This window comes from Onthophagus taurus, chromosome 11 (assembly GCF_036711975.1).
Source record: "Onthophagus taurus isolate NC chromosome 11, IU_Otau_3.0, whole genome shotgun sequence".
Taxonomy (NCBI): Eukaryota; Metazoa; Arthropoda; class Insecta; order Coleoptera; family Scarabaeidae; genus Onthophagus; species Onthophagus taurus.
In genome coordinates this window covers 15360059-15381764 of record NC_091976.1, presented here as the reverse complement: position 1 = coordinate 15381764, position 21706 = coordinate 15360059, and the positions used below count along the sequence as shown (strand labels likewise).

The 21706-nt window shown below is 32.8% G+C and overlaps 1 protein-coding gene across 3 annotated transcripts; it reads left to right on the top strand.

Annotated features, from left to right (window-relative positions):
- Positions 1-8107: 8107 nt before the first annotated feature.
- LOC111416194 (cytosolic carboxypeptidase 2-like) lies at positions 8108-21313 on the top strand. 3 transcript variants are annotated; one of them, XM_071200214.1, is made up of 12 exons: positions 8108-8352; positions 8421-8638; positions 8705-8857; positions 12757-13133; positions 13184-13433; positions 13492-13772; positions 13820-13979; positions 14033-14260; positions 14468-14559; positions 14616-14808; positions 20174-20787; positions 20845-21313. In XM_071200214.1, exons 1-12 carry the CDS (start codon positions 8280-8282, stop codon positions 21155-21157), a joined length of 2952 nt encoding a protein of 983 aa, XP_071056315.1. In that variant the 5' UTR covers positions 8108-8279; the 3' UTR covers positions 21158-21313. The 3 variants fall into 3 exon arrangements, with proteins under 3 accessions (XP_071056315.1, XP_022903924.2, XP_071056316.1); XM_023048156.2 differs by having other exon boundaries at positions 13489-13772; XM_071200215.1 differs by lacking the exons at positions 14468-14559; positions 14616-14808 and having other exon boundaries at positions 13489-13772.
- The last annotated feature ends 393 nt before the right edge of the window (positions 21314-21706 follow it).

Below are 21706 nucleotides of genomic sequence, written 5' to 3'. Positions count from 1 at the left end.
ACACGAAAAGAAACAAAAACCCTAATATAAGTATAATATTAATTATGATATCATTGCCGTCTGCCAAGGCACAGAGCCTATTGGTGAGGTGAAGTATTTCGCAAATTCGCTTCGTATAATATTTGCAACAGGACCACCACGAGAACTAGGTACTTGTGCCTGCATCGGGGCTCCTCTAGGACTGCATACTGGATATCTTAGTAGTTGAGACCACTCTTTCCTCTTGCAACGTTATGTAATACTGCACAAACTTTCACAATTTCGATTGCCGTCGATCCAAATGAATACTTCCGAAAGGTCTCAATAAATTTGTTGACAACCTAAAAGCTTCATCGCCTACAATAACGCAGGGCATGTTTTTTGCGTTTTTTCATGAAGAGGTCTTGCCTTTGATATATTCCACTACCGTCATTTAACTTTTGCCAAAAGATACTCTCTTTGAATATGGAGGAATTGCATTCTTTTCCATACGACCCAACGCTAACAAAAATAAAACGGTATTCTGCATCAACAACGGCAAGTAAAACAAATGAAAAATAATCTTTATAATTACAATACATCGACCCACTAAGTGCTGGTTTCACCACTCTTATGTGTTTTCCTCAGTTAGGGTTCAGTTAGGAAGAGTTCAACATCTGTATCAGACTCCAATACAAATATGGAGGCAGAAGGCAGTTCTCAAATGATTGCAAAATCATCACCAAGTATTTCAAAAAAGCAAAGAACCACGGACTTGGACGACAAATAAGCCTGTTATTGGAAAACAGACTAACAGTGCAAGCCGACCATCCAATGTTTTGTTTTTTTAAAGGGGTTCTATCGGCCGTAATCTCATTTCACGATGCCGATACGTTAGAGTTTCAATCTGATGTATTGTCATTGATTCAAAAAACTAAAAAGAAACGAGAAAATCAAGTGTGCACACCAAATTTTGCATTGTGCACAGAATCAACACAAAACCAGAATATGTAACTCCCATGTGAATCTGGATATTCGGCATACCACACTGTCGAACCAGCATCGTCTGCTTCTTCTACTTGGTCAACGCCTCAACATAGTTCAGACATTTTGGTGGTAATTTTTGATATCTTTCGATTTGTTATTTTCGTTAAATAAATAAAATATCAAATGATTACTTCTTCCCTAATAACATTTGACTTGTGTTATTTTCGTTAAATAAATAAAATCGTAAATAAATGTATCTTTTCTTACCTTAAAAATATAGACAGCCTTTCTTCTTGACAAATACAATCTCTAAACCTTGTATTTTGATACTTAATGTTTACTGAAACTCTTGCCTGTAGATTAAGAATTAAAGAACTTCTGTTCGTCACTTCTCAATTTCGTTAGGTCTGAAAACTTCTTAAATAAAATCTTTCCTTCGGGATTGGGTGCACCCAAAAATTTCTTCTATTTTCTGATTTTCTATGTTTACGTCGTAAATAGTATAACACGACAAGAGCTTCGTCGACGTCCATCGTACACCGTTGCCTACTGGAGAATACCGAAATTGACTCGAGCTTTTACCGAATCCAACATCCGACTACTTAGTGTGAACAAAGGCTACGAAATCCGATAAAAAAACGGATCACGACATCCGACAAGTGGGAATAGGCTCACAGGCGACGACATCTGATAAAAAAAAAACGTATCACGACAAATAGGAACGGGCCGTTAGCGTAGAAGAATAAAAGAACTGTCACTTATTTGACTACTAAGGATGACATAGGCAGACCAATATGCATCAACATATTATTTTCTGCGAAAATCACTAAAACAGCGGTGTAAACTTTCTCTCGAAACCTTTGCCGTCCACTGCTAAATACATGTCTCCCTCATGGTTTTCCATCTTTCCCTGTTTTGAGCTTCCTGAATCTAGCTCTATTACGCTTATCAGTGCCTGGTCTCCATTCGATCAATCATTTTGTCCATCTTTCGTCCTTCATTCTGTCCACATGTTTAACCTAATTTCATTTCAGTATGTTTATTTGATATATAATATTCGTTACTCTGGTTTTCTGCTTTAGATCCTGGTTTGTAACACAGTCTTTTTGCGGACATCGTCGTTGCTTCATATGTGAGCACATTGGTTGAATACTTTTGTTTTCTGAAAAATTGGAAGGTCGCTTTTGAAGAATCTGATTTCTTAACAAACCTTATTATTTCGTCAATTTTAGCGCTTCTGAGAATGACCATATAGTCGAAGCATGTAAAACGAAATTATGTATAATAAACCAGTAGAAATTTCAGCTATTATTAACAAACGTTATTAAATTTTATTCATATATTATTAGTATAAGGATTTTTTAATTAATATTAATCAAATTTTATGGTACTGGCGGAAAAATCAACATACATGTACTTTAGAAAGTGCCGATAAAGTACTTATTAGCCGCAGGTCCTGCAACTGAGAGGCCTTACTAAGTTTAGGAACAGGTGCGGCAAGAACACCCTTCCATTGATCAGGAAATATTATAGAATTCTTAATGTAACAGTTTACTATGTGGCAAGCTTTACATCACTGGAGAACTTCAAAAAAGTTTTTGCCTTGTTATTCCATCATTACCAACAGTATTTGTTCTAATTTGATTGAGCGCCCAAAGCTTCTTTCCTTTAGAAACGATAGATTAATACCACTGGTAAAAGTGCAATAAGTCAGGGTCATAAGCAGATTGATTTTGAAATGAAAGAAAGTAATTATTTATATCGTTAGCATCTCTCACCGAGGATGGAACAGACTTGTACTTCTTACCAGAAATACCGACCGACCTAAGGATCCCCAAAGCATGCGAGATTATCATTTTACCTATTTATCAAATAGAAATGTGAGATTTACTTTGCGTTCACGGCGAATTACTGAGTTGGTGATGTTCCTCAACTCTTAACTATTATATACTCTTTAATTCGCAAATCAATGAGAGTCTTAATAGTATCGGTTATCCACGGACAGTAATGATTACGTAGAGTAGGGTAAACGCACCGTTTGACCGAGCCATGTTATTTTTCTTGTAGATCTCTGTGCCTTTAAATAAAATGATCAAAATATGACCAAATACACATCTGATTCATTTAAAGTTACTTACCTTATATTTTTTAAAAATTAAAAAGAAACACAGTATTTCTCTTATTGTGTGACCACTTTGATTACATTATTTGACCAATAATATCTAGTCTTTGACCTTAAAACCGTGAATGTTTGACCGATTCTTAATATAATATTCATTTTCATTATTTTTCTATACTATTTTGTTCACAAAAAACTGTTTTTATTTTTTGACTCTTTAAGAGGTCCAAGTTAATAATGTCAAGCAATTATGTTTTAAATAATATACGATAAAATATGAAACCCGTTTTTATTTAAAATAAAATGCAAAAATATAATACGGAAGCCTTTTTGTAAACAAAATAAAATAACTTAAACAAATCTTTGGCTAAAATTGCAAAAAAAACTAAAATAACAAAAACTACTAAAAAAATCTTCACGCAAAATAACAAAAAATTAAAAAAATTACCTTAACTAATTAGCTAGAAAATATTTTTACTTAATATTACAAATTTCATAAATTCCCCGTTTGTTAATTGGTTTAAATTTTTGAATTTTTGAAATAAAATCTTTGGTCAAGTCATACCATAAAATATCATGACACTCTGCCCATTTCCAGTTTGTTCCGCTGGGTGTCATAGTCTTAACTTTGATTTCTCTTTGACTTTTTTCTAAAACTTCGCCAGGGAACTCAGAACCGTTATAGTCCACAATGCAGTACTCTCCTACTTCCACAACACAATTTGACTTCAATTCTTGTTTTGATGTTTTTGTAGTTTCAGGCTTTGAGTTCACTTTTTTTATTCTCTTTTGTTTTCTTTCTTCCTTTGCCTTTTCTTCTAGCCCATTTGCCTCTTCCTTTCTTAAGTGGTAAGTTGCCATTCCAGGGATGATGCAACTGTAGAGGGGTTTCCTTTTTTTAAAACAATGCTTTTTTAAAAGGTATAGGAATATTTTCTTTTGTTTCATCTATTATTTTTTTTCCCGCTACATCTTCTTGCCTATGTTCCTTCGAGTTTCGTAGTGTACTTTCTTGCAAAGGTTTTAAAGGGTCAATGTAACCCTTTTCCAAATCTGAAACATTTATTATTTGGGTTTGGTCAACCGACTTTAATGGGGTTTTTTCTTGTGACTTCTCGATAAGAACTTGATACTCATGTTCATCTAGAGGTATTCTCATATCAGATTTTTCTAATAAATCAATGTTTAGATTTTGTATAGAATCATTAAAATTGTCTAGTTCTTCATTAATATATTTATCAATACCTGACGACAATGCTGATTTATTAATTAAATCTGTATGTGTTTGAAAAGTAGTGTCGTCATAAGAGTCAGGCTTATCTTCTTGATGCACTATTACCCTTACGGTTTCTTCAGCATTGTCCTTTTGTTGAATTTGTTGTTCGTTTTCTTCTGCGAAGTCTTGACATTTTAATTTTAAAGATAAAATAAACTTGTGTCTTCCATGCATCCTTCCCAAACATCTCCACTTATCTGAAAACTCCTCAGCTTCTCTGGTCGCATCTCCTTCTCCATATATTGTATAAGATCAAAGGCTTTGTTTTGTACTGGACTATTTTCGATAGAGATAATATTGATATCTTCTTTAAAATATTTTTTAAAATTAATGTGCGTCTCGTCAAAAGGATACAATCCACATGCCCTGAAACTATTTCAAAGGGTTATTATTAACACTGTCAAGGGCATCTTTTAAAACAGGAGCAAAATGTTCTTGGCTTGACTTTTCACCCAAATTTTGTGGACGCTTGTTTCCATTTCGTTTTCAATGGACGAAAAAAACCAACATCTAACCGCTGTAAAATATGTGTTGCATTTGGGTGCAAGCATACCAAAATAATTTGATTCTTCTGCCCATCTGCAATTCTCTGGTCTATGTCCATTTAAAAAAAATATTTGCAATATACTCAAAAAAAGATGGCCCTGTCATCCAACCACTATCCGTTCTGCCTACTCCCCAATCTTCGGGCACTTTATCAACAATCTTTTTTGGCAATCGTATGTAGGCATAGACTACCATAGGAGGACCATATTTCGTTCTCCTTTTTTTGCAAGATTTTTGTTCTCTTTCGGGTTAAAAAAAAACTCTCTTAGGATCATTTAATATATGCAGTAAATTGTTAGTGACCAAATAAGATTTAACTTCTGCAAACCAAAGCTTTAACGAGGATTCTGTGACACGAGCTCTGGATGCAGTAAGGTTTTCAGATAATCGAATAGATACTTGAGGATGTCGCGATAAAAATCCCTTAAACCAAGTGTTTCTTGGCCTTCCGTCCTTGAAATTATAAATATTATCCCGTTTTAACTCTTTTTTCAGCAGTTGGACACTATCCAAAAACTGGATTTTTGTAACAGGAAAGCCCCTATTTGCTGAATGAAACAACCATTCAACCAGCAGTTTTTCTTCATCAGAATTTAAAAAAGCTGGTGGGCCCATTTTCCTCTGCATTGGTGTTTTTCCTTTTTCTTTATAAATAAAAGATGACTTTGGAACATTAAACATCAAACTTATGAAAAAGCAGTCAACTTTTTCATAAAATAAACCGCCACTACTTGCATCGAGAGGCTTTTGAAGATCTTCTTCACTATATTTAAACTTAGGCTTTGTTGTCATATTGGCACTGAAAAAAAAGTTTACCTGATTCATATTTGCTAAATTTTCCATATAGATTTTCCATTTTTTGATAATTGATCACTACAAGAGTCAGTGTTTTACCAACCTTTTATCCTTTTAATTTTACAGACTCATTACTACTTAAGTGCGTTTAAGTACTTTTATTGTTATAAAAAAGGTTTAAAGAAATAGAAAATAATCTTTTTAAAATTTAAAAGAGGTTAAAAAGCTCAGCTTTGAGTGTTTGTGTCCTATAAATGACCCAAAAGAAGAACCAATAATTATAATTGACCGCATATTTAAACTGATTTTATCTTACTTTTAAAGTATAAAAGTTTTGGTCAAACATTAAGCAACTTAAACGGGAAGATATAAGTTTTAAAAGTTTTAAAAACAGGTATTACACATTTTTCCATTGTATTAATCAAACATAAATCCTTGTGAGGTTACAAAATAATCAATTCGTCTAGTATTTGACCGTTTGGTCAAACACTAATTTTTAATTAAATTTAGAACTACCAGTCATTGACAGGCTTTATTTCAACAAATAATTAATGAAAGCGGTATTTTTTTAATATAACCAATAGAAAACATTATTAGATCACTGGAAAACAAAAAAAAAACATCATAAATGCAAAAACGGCTGAATAGTACTACCTTTTTTGAGCGAATTTCTAAACATAAAAATTACGCTTTTTAGCACGATGCGAATAGGCCGGCAATTAGCGCGAAACTAAACACCAAAAACTCAAGAACGGTGTGTTCGTGGACTTTTTGCATACTAGGGGTGAAGAGTAGATTGGTGGCTATTTATGGATATATTTAAATTTTTTTAGATATTCCTTGGATCCTTATTTTTTACATTTTTTTACAAAAACGGTTAAACACTGACAGACGGTCAATTACTGGCGTTTTACCCTAATCATAATTCTAGCTCAAAGAACAAAAAAAAGAAGTATTGAAGAAATCTACTTTATCGTTTATTGAAGTCTATAATAATAAATTATACCAGTCGATCCTTTTCAATCATTCAAGAAAAATTCATTGGTAAAATATTTGAAGCCCGTAGAGGTAAGAGACCTAGTTATATGAAACATCAGAACTAAAAGTAACAGAAATCAATCTGTGGTCATCAATATCATCGACAGGACGAGCACCATAGCCCTCAACAGGAGCATCAATATCAACTAGAACAAAGTCTATTAATGGTGTCGAGACAGTCGGTACACGTCTAGGTGAGTTTATTTGTTTTAAATTAAATAGTTCAATTTCAGAAATAAATTTATTAGCATAACTAGCACTTAAATCAAAGGCATTAATGTTGAAATCACCAAAGCACAGTAATTTTTCAGATCTAGGGACTACAATTTTCAAAAAAATTTGTGATGTATGTGATTTACTAATTGAATCAAAGATATAATAATAACACTTTATTGAGCCAACATATAAACACAGAAAAACAACGAAATATCAATCAGTTAACAAATATATAATTTAAGCTCAATGGGTGCAAAAGCAGAAAAGGCAAATTTGCGGAATCTTACAAATTTAGATACACTTCCCGCACTTTGTATGGTTAGCTGACAAAAAATCAGCAGATGGGTAGAGAAGCCAAGATCAGTTGTACTATAATTAACAACAGGGTACCAGATAAAAAGATTTAATCAAGAAGGGATTACCTCACGCAAGTTAAACATCTCAAATGTACTTCTAAGAGATTCCTAAGATTGACTCTCAATCAAGAAATTAATGGTAAAGTCACCGACCACAACCATCTCATCAATTATAAAGGAAGTACCAACGAAAGAAACCCCAGCATTTCAATAAATAACTTTAAATCATAAATAGGAGATCTAAAAAATACCAATAGTTATGTGAAAACTAAACATCAATTATACTACAGGAATAACAATCTCTTACAAAAACGCTACTCCACCACCCCTACATTATCCATCCACATATTTTATTACTTACCAGGGGCGTTTACCGCATCAACAAAAAAAATTCGTAAACATTACTTTGGTTCAATCGCTGTATCATGTTGCTTAGAAATCGATTGGGGGTAGTTGTGACACTTCCCTTGTTAGTTGACCTTCGAAAGAAATCGAAACGAAATATAGATATTATTTATATCTATTTCGAATAAGCAAATATATAAATTTCTTAATTTTATTCCCAAAATAAAACTTTTCCAATTAAATCCAATCGGTTAAAAGAAAACGACAATTCCAAAAATAGAATCGTAAAAGTAAAAATATCCACAAATGTAATTGTAATAGGATTTCGTCGCTAAAAATACCTATAAATTTTCCTTTTCGTTTCAGACGGTTTGATCAATGAATTTCATGTGGTCGTCAGGTAGTTCATAAAGGAAGGGAAAACGATCGGTTATTTCTCCATAGCGATGTCGGAAAAATAATTCTTTTTCTGAGTGACATTTGAAGTTGAAGTTTGAAGTAGTCGTAGAAAATCCTGTGGAAATCAGTCGCGTTTCGGAACAATGATTAACTAAGACCAAAAAAATAAATCAAAAACAAATTAAAATAAATAAATCAAGATCGACTTCGAATTTTTTCTACTCAAGATCATGGATGAATTTAGATGATAATGGCTTCGTTAACTTCAACTGCTTTGCCACCGTTTTCGATGGAAGAAGAAATTACACCAGGAAAAGGTAAATATTAAAATAAGCAGAAAGAAAATAATTTAAAATAAATAAATTAATTTTTTTTTTAATTGTAGAAGGTGTTAAAAATTTACAACAATTATTGTTTCCATTAACTCCGAGAAAAGCCAGTTCCGACAGCTACTTATGTAATTTTTTATTAAAATCTGCGAACGCAATCGAATTTGAAGAGGATCGTTTATCGCAAGTCGTCCGATTTAAAGATTCGAAGGAATCCATCGGTAGAGATTTAGATTGTCCTTTGCAACCGCCTCGTTGGCCAACAGAATGTCAAGTAATACTATTAATTTTTTTCTTTTATTGATTAAACAAATACTTTAATTTGATTTTATTTCTTTAGGTAATAGAAGAGAAAATCACCCATATTCCTTATGTTCCATCATTTCCCGAAGCATTTTATAGTCCAACCGGAAAAGAAGTTCAACCAAAACCCATCGGAGAAGAATGTGGAATCATCATTTATCAATATTATCCTATAAACGCTGTTAATTACGTACGTAATTATCTAATACAGTAAAACCTCGATATAACGAACGAACAATATTATCTATTATACATCAGTTACGTGAGACACCTGTATATTAAATTTTTAAAATCTAGACACTAAAGTGACTAATATTCTGATGGCCCATTGATTTTCAGAAGACACTATTAAATTATACTACCGCACCGTACTCTGCTTTTTCAATATTTAGCACTGTTACTCACTAGGCAAGATCAAATTGCTTAGTCCTTTTTAATCTTCGTTGGACGTTTTCAACTCTAGATTTATGTTTTTGAGCAAACCGCTTTATTTCGCTATATACATCCGTGCTCTCAAGATCCTTCAGGATATCTTTGTTCCTAACATACCATGGCGCATTCACGATGTTTCTCAAAATTTTATATTGGAAACTTTGTATGGTTTCCCCATAGTTGCATCCCGTACAGCCATACGGGTTTGAGGATATGCTTGTATATTAGTATTTTATTGTCTATTGATGGTCTTCCAATTAACCAGCTTTATTGCCTGTTTCTTGTTCGTAGTTCTTCCAGTTTTTTCTATATATGTACCACCCAGGTGAGCTTTTTATCTAGGTTATCTAGCTGTATCGTCAGCGAAGGTTGCTATTATACACCATTGTCCTCTGGCAGATCGTTTGTGTATACTAGGTACAAAATTGGCCCAGGTACACTACCTTGTGGAACACCACATTTTATCTCTTTTAAAGCAGTAAATTCGTTTCCGTATTTGACTCGAAAAAATCGGTCTGTAATATAAGATTATAGGACATCCACATATTGTTTTGGCAATAATTTACTAATTTTATATATTAAGCCTTTATGCCATACTTTATCTAATGCTTGGGCTACATCAATAAATATAACAGAGAAAATTTTTTTTCCTTCGAGAGTTTTCTATCAGATCAGATATTCTGTGTACTTGATCAATTATACTATGTTTTTCTCTAAATCCAAATTGATACTCAGGAATAACTTGGTTTTGATTTATTAATGGTTTAAGCTAGTGATGAAACGGATAGTATTATTGCGAAAAGTCGGAGGCCAGATATTCGGCATCCTCTTCGGCCGGATATCCGGTTATCCGGCATATCTATCCGCCATTATGGTTGTAATTTCTGGTGCATTTCTGAAGTGATACCCTATATTGCCACATTATTGCGATATTTGAATAAAAATGAAATTAATAAGAAAGCTGTTAAGATATGCTGATTTAACTAATGAAGCAACTCTAAAAAGAGGGTACTTTAATTAATAATTGGCGATATTTCCACAAGGATCATTCAAGAAATGAATTTCATAGCGAATTTTGAAAATTATCGATGAAAATTGTAACATCGAAAATTTTATCAAAACTTCAAATATTGTTTTCTCAAAAACTAAAAGTTATTTTTCAAAACGGTTTGGTCGATTGGAAAGAAGACACTTTTATTAACACTTTGGGAAATTTTCATACTCATATTCCAAGAAATGGATTTTATACGAATTTTTAAAACTTAATCCGCGAAAATTGCGAAATTAGAAAAAATTGTCGACAAAACGGCTTTTTGCATTAAAAAGAGGATACTTTCATTAATAATCGAAAGTGATAACAGCGACAGTTCTATTAGTAATGAATGTGATGAGCGAAGAGAAGAAAACTTGTGTAACAATCAACTCATTGATTGTTACAATGAGGTTACTAATGATAAATAAAGTTGTATTTAATGAAAACAGTCCTAATGGGCTTGAACTTGATTATTATCTACAGTGTTCAACACCTAAAAGACATACTAATTCACCATACCATACCATACCAGTTTTTCAAAGAGTTTTGAGATTACTGGAAGCGACGAGATTGGTCTGTATGAAGCCACAACATATGGTGATTTTTTTGGTTTAGATATCATAATTACCTCTACAATCTTCCACATATTAGGTTCCACGTAAACGAAACGTTGCATTTATTAAATACGTTAGTTTTAAGATTGCTTTTCTAGAGAGGTTTTTTAGTTTAAGTCATAACCTGGTATTTTCTTTGCACTTATGTTCTTCCTAATTTCTTTAACAACTTCATTTGGCGTTGCATGTTTTATACGTTGATTAGTATTAACATATTCTTTGATCTCTTCACAATCGGAACTTATATCATTTGGCTGGAAAGTTTTTTTTTCTAGATGGTTTGCAAATAATTATGCTTTTTGTTTATTAGTTCTTACCCACGTTCCATTATCAGTTCTCAGAGGTGGATTTTGAGTAATAGATCGTTTGAGCTTTCTTGTTCCTCTCCATAATGAATAATTACTTCCCTTAACGGCGGTTAATCTTCGTTATTTCTCGTTTTAATTGTTGTGTTAGATTATTGAATTTACTTTTATCGAATGGATGTCTTGTCTGATGCCATGTTCTTCTAGCTCTTCTTTTTTCTGCAACTGATAATTGTTGCCAGCAGTTTTACGTTTCAATTCTTTTGTGTTATCCCATGCTGCACGCTGAATATGTCGTACAAAGTTTTCCACTTCATCTTCCAGTTGTTCTTTAGTGTTCAGTTGAACGCTCAACCCCATTTTTCTTCAAGTTCCAATCTAAAGCTTCCCCAATTCGTTGAAACATTTGTCAGGGTTGGTTTTCTTTCCTTTTCAATAATCTTTTCACTTAAAGTCAGTACCAATGCTGTATGATTCGAAGCTAGATCGTCTTTGATATAAAGAAGTCCAATAAATCAGGTCTCTTATCCGCATCAGTAGTTCTTTCCTTTTTGTAGTTGTGACTTCTGATCCCCATTCTGTGTTTTTTGCATTAAAATCGCCACCCAAGAGAAATTTGTTTCCAAGATGGTGTAAGTAGCTTTTATAATCTTCTTTCTTGTTGTACCTCGGCGGAAAATATACTGCTGCAACTGTCATATTTTGACTATTGATTTTCACACCAACTACATACATCTATATTTCCTTCTTTTGCAAGGGGACTTCTTCGTGGTGTTCAATATTTTCCCTTATAATTATTGCGCTTCCACCTCTTGCTTGATTGCTGGGGTGGTTGACGTGGTATGTTTTGCAAAATCTTATATTAATAGTTTGTTGTTTTGTTAGATGTGTTTCTGTAATGAGTAAAATGTCAATCATCTGTAATGATAAGAAAGCTGCAATTGTTTCTTCATGCGTTAGAACACCATTAGCATTCCAGGTGGTTAGCAGTGTGATGTGCTATAAGTACAGTTCTGTTTTGATCTTGCTTATCTGATGTTGTTTGGGCATATGATATTTCTTTACTTACAATATTGGAAGTGAATTGACTAGGTTCTTGTGTATTTTGCTTAACAAGAATATTTTTTCTTTTTTGCAGTTCTTTAGCAACAACGCTAGTGTTAGTTTCAGGTTTAATTGTTATTCAGCATTTGTTTGTTGTATAGTTTTCATTGAACTAAAAGTAGAAGTAACGCTAGAACTAGAAAGTTTCGGGTTTAGCCGTTTTAAAAGACGCACAGCTAAACCCGAATGTTTCTAGTTCTCGATCTAGGGTTAGCCTTAATGCTAGTGTTAGTTCTAGTTTTAGTTGTTATTTAGGATTAGATTGTTGTATATTTTTGTTGAATGAACTAAAACTAGAACTAACACTAGACCTAAAACTAGAAACATTCAGGTTTAGCCGTCTTAAGAGACGCTCTTCTAGTTCAAAGTGTGAAATAGTAGTTGCCTACCCATGCGTGACGTCACAAACGGACCTTCGAGCTGTTCACCTGTGGATAACTGTTCGAATTTATGTGCATTCAAATTATTCATTCAAACAGTTTAAAGTGCAAATTAAAAATTTTTCTTTTTGGTGGTAACGAACACTCCCTTCCTCATATAACTCCGTTATATCAAAGTTTTACTGTATTGTTATTGCGATTTTTTAATATAACAATTTTAGTTTAATAGATCAAGCATTGGAGGTAGTAGATATCTTTTATCAACTTGTCCATCACCGGAAGAGGATTGTTTACGTTTCGAATCGCGTTTTGAATCGGGAAATTTGGCGAAAGCGATAAAAATCACGAACACGTATTACGAATTGTACTTAAGAAACGATATGTACACTAGCAAACACACGCAATGGTTTTACTTTAGGATAACGCGTACCAGAAAAAACGTACTTTATCGTTTTTCAATCGTTAATTTGAGTAAAGATGGTAGTCTTTACAACGAAGGAATGAAATTGTTGATGTACTCAGAAAAAGATGCTCAATTACATTCGATCGGGTGGAGAAGATGTGGTGATAACATTACTTATTTTTGTAATGAGTCGATGTAAGTTACAAAAAATCCTATTTAAGAATTTAATAAAAATAAATTTTTAGAACTCCCGATGATCCAAATCAACAACAATTATACACATTAACATTTACTTTAGAGTTTCCCCACGACGATGATGCCATTTATTTAGCTCATAGTTACCCATACACTTATTCTGATCTTCAAAATTACCTTCAGGAGCTAACTACACATCCTATCAAAAGTACTTTTAGTAATTTAAGGCTGTTATGTAAGACTTTAGCTGGAAATAATGTTTATTACATAACGATTACGTCCCCTCAAGTAACCGGAGATGTAAATATAAATCTCTTAAATCTTAATTCTAAGCTAAATTTGTATCAAATTTTAGCAGAAAAAATCTGCAATTGTGATAACTGCCAGAGTTCATCCTGGTGAAACCCCATCTTCGTGGATGATGAAAGGGTTTTTAGACTTTCTAACAGGCGATTCAGGTCCTGCTAAAGAATTACGCGATAAATTCATTTTTAAATTAGTGCCAATGTTAAATCCGGATGGGGTTATTGTGGGTAATAATCGATGTTCTTTATCCGGAAGGGATTTAAACAGACAATATAGAACTGTAATAAGGGAAGCTTATCCGTCAATTTGGTACACAAAGCTCATGATAAGAAGGTAAATAATAAAATCAAATAAATAAAATAATAATAATTTTTTTTCAGACTTCTTGAAGAATGCGGTGTTGCTATGTATTGTGATCTTCACGCCCATTCCCGAAGACACAATATCTTCATTTACGGTTGTGAGAATCGTAGGGGGGCTGAAAAACGTTTACACGAACAAATTTTTCCATTGATGTTACATAAAAACGCTGCAGATAAAGTTATTATTTAATTTTGTTTTTATTTAATTTTTTAAATAATTTTTTCTTTTAGTTTTCGTTCGAAAGTTGCCGATTTCGCGTTCAAAAATGTAAAGAAGGAACTGGACGTGTTGTTATGTGGATGATGGGAATACCTAATAGTTTCACTATGGAAGCTTCATTTGGTGGTTCAACACTTTCAACGAAATCAGAGATTCATTTTCATACCTCCGATTACGAACAAATGGGGAAATCTTTTTGCCAAACTTTATTGGATTTCTACGATGATGATCCTAGAAAGGTATACAGCTATACAAGAATTTTGGTGAAAATCAAAAATTGTGTATCAAATAACTTGGTTTTTCTTTACGTCGTCACCCTCTTCATCACTTTTAACATAATCTTTTACTATGTTTTTGAAATTTTCATAAAAACATAAATCTTTTTTTGAACATAAAATTTATTAGTTTCTCTTTGTCGATTTTGTTTTTATTTTTTTAAATTTCAGGAAATTTTAAGATTAAAAATCATCAATAGATTAGTAAAAGAAGGTTCAAATGCTGATGAACCAACAAATATTCAATTATCAGATTATTCTAGGTGAGTTTCACATTTCTTTTTTGTCTAAAATATTAAATAATTGAATTTGTTTGAAGTGATTCCGGTGTAACAACGAGTGGTACAGATGAAGAGGGTGGCGATAACGATATCGAAGAAATCCCTTTTATTGTGCCACCACCATCGCCAGCTATTGCAAAAAAACCTTCTAAAAGCAAAATTGTTCCTCAAAAATCTAAAAACCAAATTGTATTTAAATCACCTCCGCCAAAACCAAGAAAAACACTGCCGGTAAAATTTTTTTTTCTATTATTAATGTTGCTTATTATTAGTTCAAGTAAGTTGAGTTCAATAATTGTTTTTTGCTACAATTTATTATCCACATTTACCAATATACAGAGTGCTCAAAAAGTTCTCGTACTTTTTTTAAATATTTCAACTACCACACAATTCAATAAAACAACACATTCAAAAAATAAACAACTTTACTATAATAACAATAAATTTAATCCAAAAAAATTACAAATTTTCTAAATTGCCTCAATACATTCTTTTACTTGTTATCGAAAATATCCGACGATATTTGCACACATGTTTACCGTAATCTCATCTCGGGCGCGTACCAGAGTCGTTTTAAGTCCTTCTACGTGGCATATTATGTTCCTGAGCTTTTTGGCTCTAATTGTAAGATAGACCCAACAGGCGTAATCTATTGGGAGCTGAAAAACAGCTTTTCGCAAATGACAATTGTCGAATTGGACGAATATGACACCAGCCTCCAGAAAGTCTTGTAAAACTCACTGTTGATTGCTAACGACGTTGATGCCGACCTGGCTTCTGCTGACCCTTCTTGATGCTTCTTAAGCAGTTATCGTTGGTTCTGAAGGTTGTGGAGCGTGAAAATCTTCTCATAAGTGAAGACAACTTTTGACAAACGAGCACCAGCGATCAGGCGAATCATTCGGCACGAATTTCCCGATCTTTTCACCATCATCGTGAAAAGATGATCTGCACTATCGTTGAGACAGTGCAGATTCCTAAACTTTCTACATTTTGGTTGCGTTCATACAATTTCTAACACTTCTCCGCAATTGTTCTGTAATCATGGCCGGAAAATGGTGGATTGAAGAAGAAAGTGAAATTGTTAGTTAAGATGATGAGGATGTTACTATCATTTTACATAACACCAGTGAAATAGATTTTGCTGAAGAATACAACCTCGAAAATTCATCTGACTCGAAACTTCTTCTCGATGTCAATGATTCGTGATTCGATTATGCATTTACTTCATTTTAGTTATTCTCTGGAAGAAATCAGCAAATTAGAAATCGTGAATATTAGAAATTTGTTCAGGAAAGAAATTGACTTCAAGAAAAGTCGGGCATTAGGTGATCTTCAAAGAAAGTTTTAATTTCTACAATTTGGATTTTAGACTGCAAGAGAATGGATGATTATACAACACTAATTATATTTCCAAATACAAGAAGAATCACTGCGCACCAATTACAAGTTGAAGGTTGTATGAAAAAATTTGGAATTATTGTCTAAATTTTAGACTTTCTTATATTACTCAGACTCGAGACATCAAATGCAAAACGATATGAAAATTCAAAAACCAACAAGAAAAATTAGTTACCACACACAAATCGTAAATCCAAAGCCTTAGAATGATATTTCAGAATGATTTTAGAATCTGAAACGAAGTTTGCGTGCCCAGTGCAACAAAACATTCAAGAAACAATCTGGAATTACATTAGTGCGCTGCTTTTGCCAAGCTTTAGAAAGGTATAGGTTGTCTCCACAGAAGGATAACGTAATAATTTCTTATGTAATTGATACGCTTTCATTCAATCACTCCAATCTTCAACCTTCCCAGAAAGAACAATTTTCATAACCTTCATATGAGTTTATAGGACGATAAGACGAATAAGGACAACGCCATTAACATTAATTAAATAAATATTTCCCAATTTTTCCATTGCTGAATCACGAAGAAAAAATAAAGATTTTGACAAATTATTACCGTTTAGAACTTTCTTATTTCAAGATGCATACGTACCCCATGAAAATAAAACTGTCGTCGTACAGTTACTCACATTCCGTGGAAGATGCCCATCAAACAGTATATTCTTTCTAAATCTCCTGGTATGGGATAAAGTTTATGCTTATAATTAGCAAATATACATCGGAAAAATTTGAGACCAGCTTGAACGCAACCAAGAGCAATGTATTATCTTGGATATGATAAAATAGTTGGAAGGATCTGGGAGAAATATGACAACTGATAAGCTTTTATACAAGTGTTGACCTAGCTAAAAAAATGAAAGAAATAAATCGTACACTGCTTGATACAATTCGAAAAAATAAATTGGGAATTTCTGGAAAATTGGTCATCACGCGAGATTCAACAAAATTTTGTTACCAAGATAAAGCCATGTTACAAATAATTCTTAACTAAAATGGAACTAAGTCATATGATAATCAAGAAGATGACATTTTTTTATAATATGGTAGACATTAGTACACTGAATGCTTATGTTATATGTATAGATTCATCTAAATAAAGACTGTTTTTGAATTGTTTACGAAGAATTTTTCAGTCATCTAAGAAAAGAATTGTTTGTTACTGGAAAACACCGACAAGACGCTCCGATGTCGCTTGAACGCTCTCAAAAACAAAACAAAACCTTGAAACGAGGTAAATGCCCCAACAGGTATGACAAAAAGTTTTCAATGATATGTAAAAGTTGTGATCGATTAATTATTATAAAATATGCTATATATTTTATATATAGCATATTATTTATTTATTTATATTTTCTTCTTTATCATTTTCCCATCATAACGTTGGGGTGTTCCAGTGTTCCGTTTTCCAATAATTCCTATGTTCATTATTTTTCTGGGAATTCTCTCTTCTGATATTTTAATTAGGTGTCCTTACCAGCTCAACTATTTTTGTATTTGCCCCGCTAACATTATTTGCTGTAAATCATCTCTTGTGGTTTTATTTTTAAATTAATCCTGTGTAGTTTTCTCCATAGTATTTGCCTGCTTTTTGTATTTCGTTGTGTATTATCTCTGTGAATTGTTCCATTGTTAGCAATAATGGTGCCCAATTATTGAAATTTATCTATCTTCTTTCGTTATGTGCATAACCTTTTTCCTGCATTTATTTGCATTTCCTTTTCTTCTAAGCAATCATTCTAGCTGCTAATTTTTCTTTGTAGTTCTATTTTCATACCTGGTATCAGTATTATATCGTCTGCATAGAGTAGGTCGAAGGTCTTTATCGGTGTCGGTCTGTAATAACCTATTATGAATTAATCGGTGTCTTGTTATTGTTTTAAATTTTTTAATTATTTGATCCACAAATATTACAAATGGTAGTGGGCTCAGGTTATCTTCTTGTTTCATACCTTTCTTTGTATTAACATGATATAAGGCTGTGACCAGAACGCTAATTCATAAACTGACAAACAGCCGTCGTCTTCGAGAAAAATATCTTGAGCAGGTTTGTAGGCCCAATATATGACAATAATATATGGAAATATGCAAGAACTATACAGTTACTATAAGGAGTCAATACTATAATACTATAAGAGTACCTCAAAATCCACAGATTGTAATGGGTAGGACATATGGTCAAGATGAAATAGGGAAGGTTATCGAAGCAATTGCTTAACAGGAGAATACATGGTGCGCACCTAGGAGAAGGTTAAGAGTAAGATGGGAGATCGAGACGGATGTTGATGCCAGGGATATGCTTGGTCCGGAAAGGTTGAAAAAGAGGCTATGAGGCAAAAATTGTGGATGGGCCAGGAATCGATAACGATCATAGAGCCATTGAGGAAGAAAAAGAATCTATGCTCGTTTCTTCTACTGTATGTTTTCCTTCACTGTGTCGTTCCCCCCTCCCCTGTTTGTTCGTTTTTGATTATAATTAACGGTTTTTATGTCATCTACCTCTCCACTGTTTTAGTCATAGTTTTTTTAATTTTTGGCCAATGATATGTATGTTCCAATCTTAGCTATCTATTAAATTCTGTTGGTACTTTTCTTCTTTTTCGGTCTTCTCTAACTGTTCCATCTTAAATCGTCTGTGTTTTATGGAGATATTTTTGATGAATTAGTTATTAGTAATCTATATTAAACTTACTAAAGTCAAATACGACGTGTTATGAAATTTGGATTCTACATAAAATACGGATTAAACCGATTAAACAAAGTTTTTATCGATTTCCGATAATTGAAGCTCATACATCTCCTAGGTATGCTCTCGATGGGGCAATTTATCGTAGTTTAGAGTTTGCTTTTATATGCTGCTTCGCGTTATGGCAAATTTTTGGTGGACATCTTCAGCTGTGATACTGCTGGTGTGATTGTTAAGTATATCCCACATGCTTCAATGGGACTGACAGATGGGCGTGATGTTCATATTGTGTATTCTCGGGAATATCTCTATTTTTATGTCATCATCCAGGATTCCCTGAATGCAACGAAGAGTTATTCTTATATAACTTTATACCTCGTTAGAGTAAAGATATTTGCGTGTTATTTTCAGTTTGTCTCGTCGATTCTTTATGGACACAAGTGCATTATACCTTATATACGTTTAAGGTCTTTTGGTATTCACTACTTTATGATAACTCCAGAGATAACTTTTCACTTATCCCAATTGGTAACTTCTTCTTCTTGATAAATTTTCAATGTGCTGAATGTAACTAGATTGCCAAGTCTACCTATAATATGTTAAAAGAACCGTATCTCAAACATTAATTGAGATATCGTTATGAAATAAAAAGCAGTTTAAAGCGAATTTAGTTAGTATTTAATATATTGCAGACCATTTCTCCAAAACCTCAAATTTTGGAGTTATAATTTTTTGATTGCAACCTTGCATAACTAATGTTTTCTTGAAGTTGATGATTTGATTGTTGTTGTCACAATTTCGCCCATCTCACTTCAGCGATTTACTGTTGCACTTCATCTTTTCTGCGACTGACCTGCCAAAATGGATTTGCTAAGCTGTAGTCAAAACTCAAATCACAGAGATCGCGACATCCTACCACTTGTTCATCAATGATTATATTTACTCCTACTCTGCATATTTGGACATACAATTGTCATTAAACAATGAAAACATATCATGTATAACACTTAGTTTACCACTTTTCACCCTATCTATTCCTATGTTGGTGTCATCAAGGCATAGATTTCTTAGAAGAAACATAAACCTTTTACTGATACTGGAGATGGTATCTCTGAATACAGCAATACTAATGTCTCTCTTGCATAATCCACTTTTATTGAAAAAGATCTTCAAATCTCTTCATCGATGGTGGCATATTGACACTTTAATGGATCACACTATAAATAGATCACTTTTTTCTGCCATGCAGCCAAGTATAAGACTTTTTGTTCTGGAACTTTTAAGTACAATTGATGAGCAAAATCTAACCCCATCCTAATTCTGTCAGATTAGAATAGATGAAAACCGAGTGCATATTTTCTAGCTTTATTAGCAATTATATTCTGAGCAAAGCTGAATTGATTTCTCGTTTTTCTAAGACTTTTAACTCAACCATCTAGGGTATCAATTGCCCTATAACCAGCAACAAATTTGATGGTATACTTAAAACATTTTCTTAAATTACAGATGTCAAAAGCCAATTTCGGAATATATTTTAATTCCCAAATGGAATATTTTTTCACTTCCGATGTGGATTCTTCAAGTGACACAGATACTGAAATGATAAAACCGCCAACAAAAACTGCAAAAAAAAAGAAGAAAAAGAAGAAACAAATTCGTTCTTTGCCGAAATCGAAACCACATCCGGTTGTGACTCTTCCAGTTGATTTTTCCGATACTGAAATAATTTTAAATAAAAAGAAACAAAGTATATCAACGCATGAACTGATTTCCGAAACAAGAATTAGGTCCCAATCTTGGCAAAGAGGAACAACCGGAAATCAAGGGCCAACCGTTAAAAATTTGTTGGAGAATAAACGAAGTACTGCACGTCAATTGGCTGAAGTTCAAGCTAAATTACTTTCGTTAAGAAATAAGTTGTGGTTTGGCGTTGGTGATAATGACTATTTGGATTCTACAACGCCTTTAATTTGGGACACTAATTCTATGTGTATTACAAATAATCCCCCGTTAAAAACAAAAAAGAAACATCAAAAGCATGATAAAGATAAAAAAAGTAAAGTATTAAAAAAAGAAGGAAAAGAAATGAATAAAGAAAAATTAGTTAAAAAAGAAAAATCGTAAGAAATGTCGCTTTATTTTACAAATTTTATTAAAATTATTATTAATTGTTTTAGTATTAAAAGACAAACAACAGTCGACTGGTCAACGCCATGTGGAAAAGTGATTAACGAAGAATTAAAAAAATTAAGCAAATTAAAAAATTTTGCTGCAACTGCAAAGCTTCAAACTCTTCAAACTTTCACATCAAAATTAAGCAACGAAGTATCGACTGTGAATAAGAAAATGTCATGTTCTTTGGAAAAGGATGATGTAAAAGCCAACAATAAGAAAAAGAACAATTCGAGGAAGAAGGGAAAAGAGGCGAAACTAGAAAAGACTGCCAAGACGGTGACCAATGCCAATTTGTTCATCAGAAAGGAACGATGAAAATTGTGTTCTTTTAAGACTATGCTTCTTGTTTTATTTTCTATTTTTTTTCCAAGTAAGGCGTCTTATTTATTAACGTATTAGCAAGTACTTTTGTACGTCTACTTTTTATTCTTACTCGAAATATAAAAAAAAGATTTTTTGTTTGTTTCTGAAGATTTCATTCTTCTTTCCTACTCTTTAAACAAATACCGCAAAAACAAATGTTATTTTGCTTCAATAATTATTAAATTAAAAGATCATTGAAAAAGAATTAATTTTTCACAAAAATTTCGAGTTCTTTTGTTAATAATAATAATTTTTTTCTTTCATTTCGTCTTTTCTTGCTGACACGTTTCACACACAGGTAGATACAGTTTACATTTCCTTTGTGTCGTTTACAAATATTATTGATGTCTCAGCCAATCAACTGCAGGAAAATAGTAGAAATATAAGGTATATTTCATTCTTCCGTGAAATAAGTTTTTGTACGGTGCAAACCTTTTAAACCTTCTTAAATGTAGTGGCATCCTGCATCCTGTTTTTACTACCTCTATCACTTAAATATAA

Bases quoted from the DNA above. Each gene is read 5' to 3' on its own strand.
- LOC111416194 (XM_023048156.2), top strand. From the start codon at position 8,280: ATGATAATGGCTTCGTTAACTTCAACTGCTTTGCCACCGTTTTCGATG. The intron at 8,858-12,756 runs GTACGTAATTAT...TAACAATTTTAG, and splicing joins CTATAAACGCTGTTAATTAC to TTTAATAGATCAAGCATTGG. The intron at 13,434-13,488 runs GTAAATATAAAT...ATCAAATTTTAG, and splicing joins CCCCTCAAGTAACCGGAGAT to CAGAAAAAATCTGCAATTGT.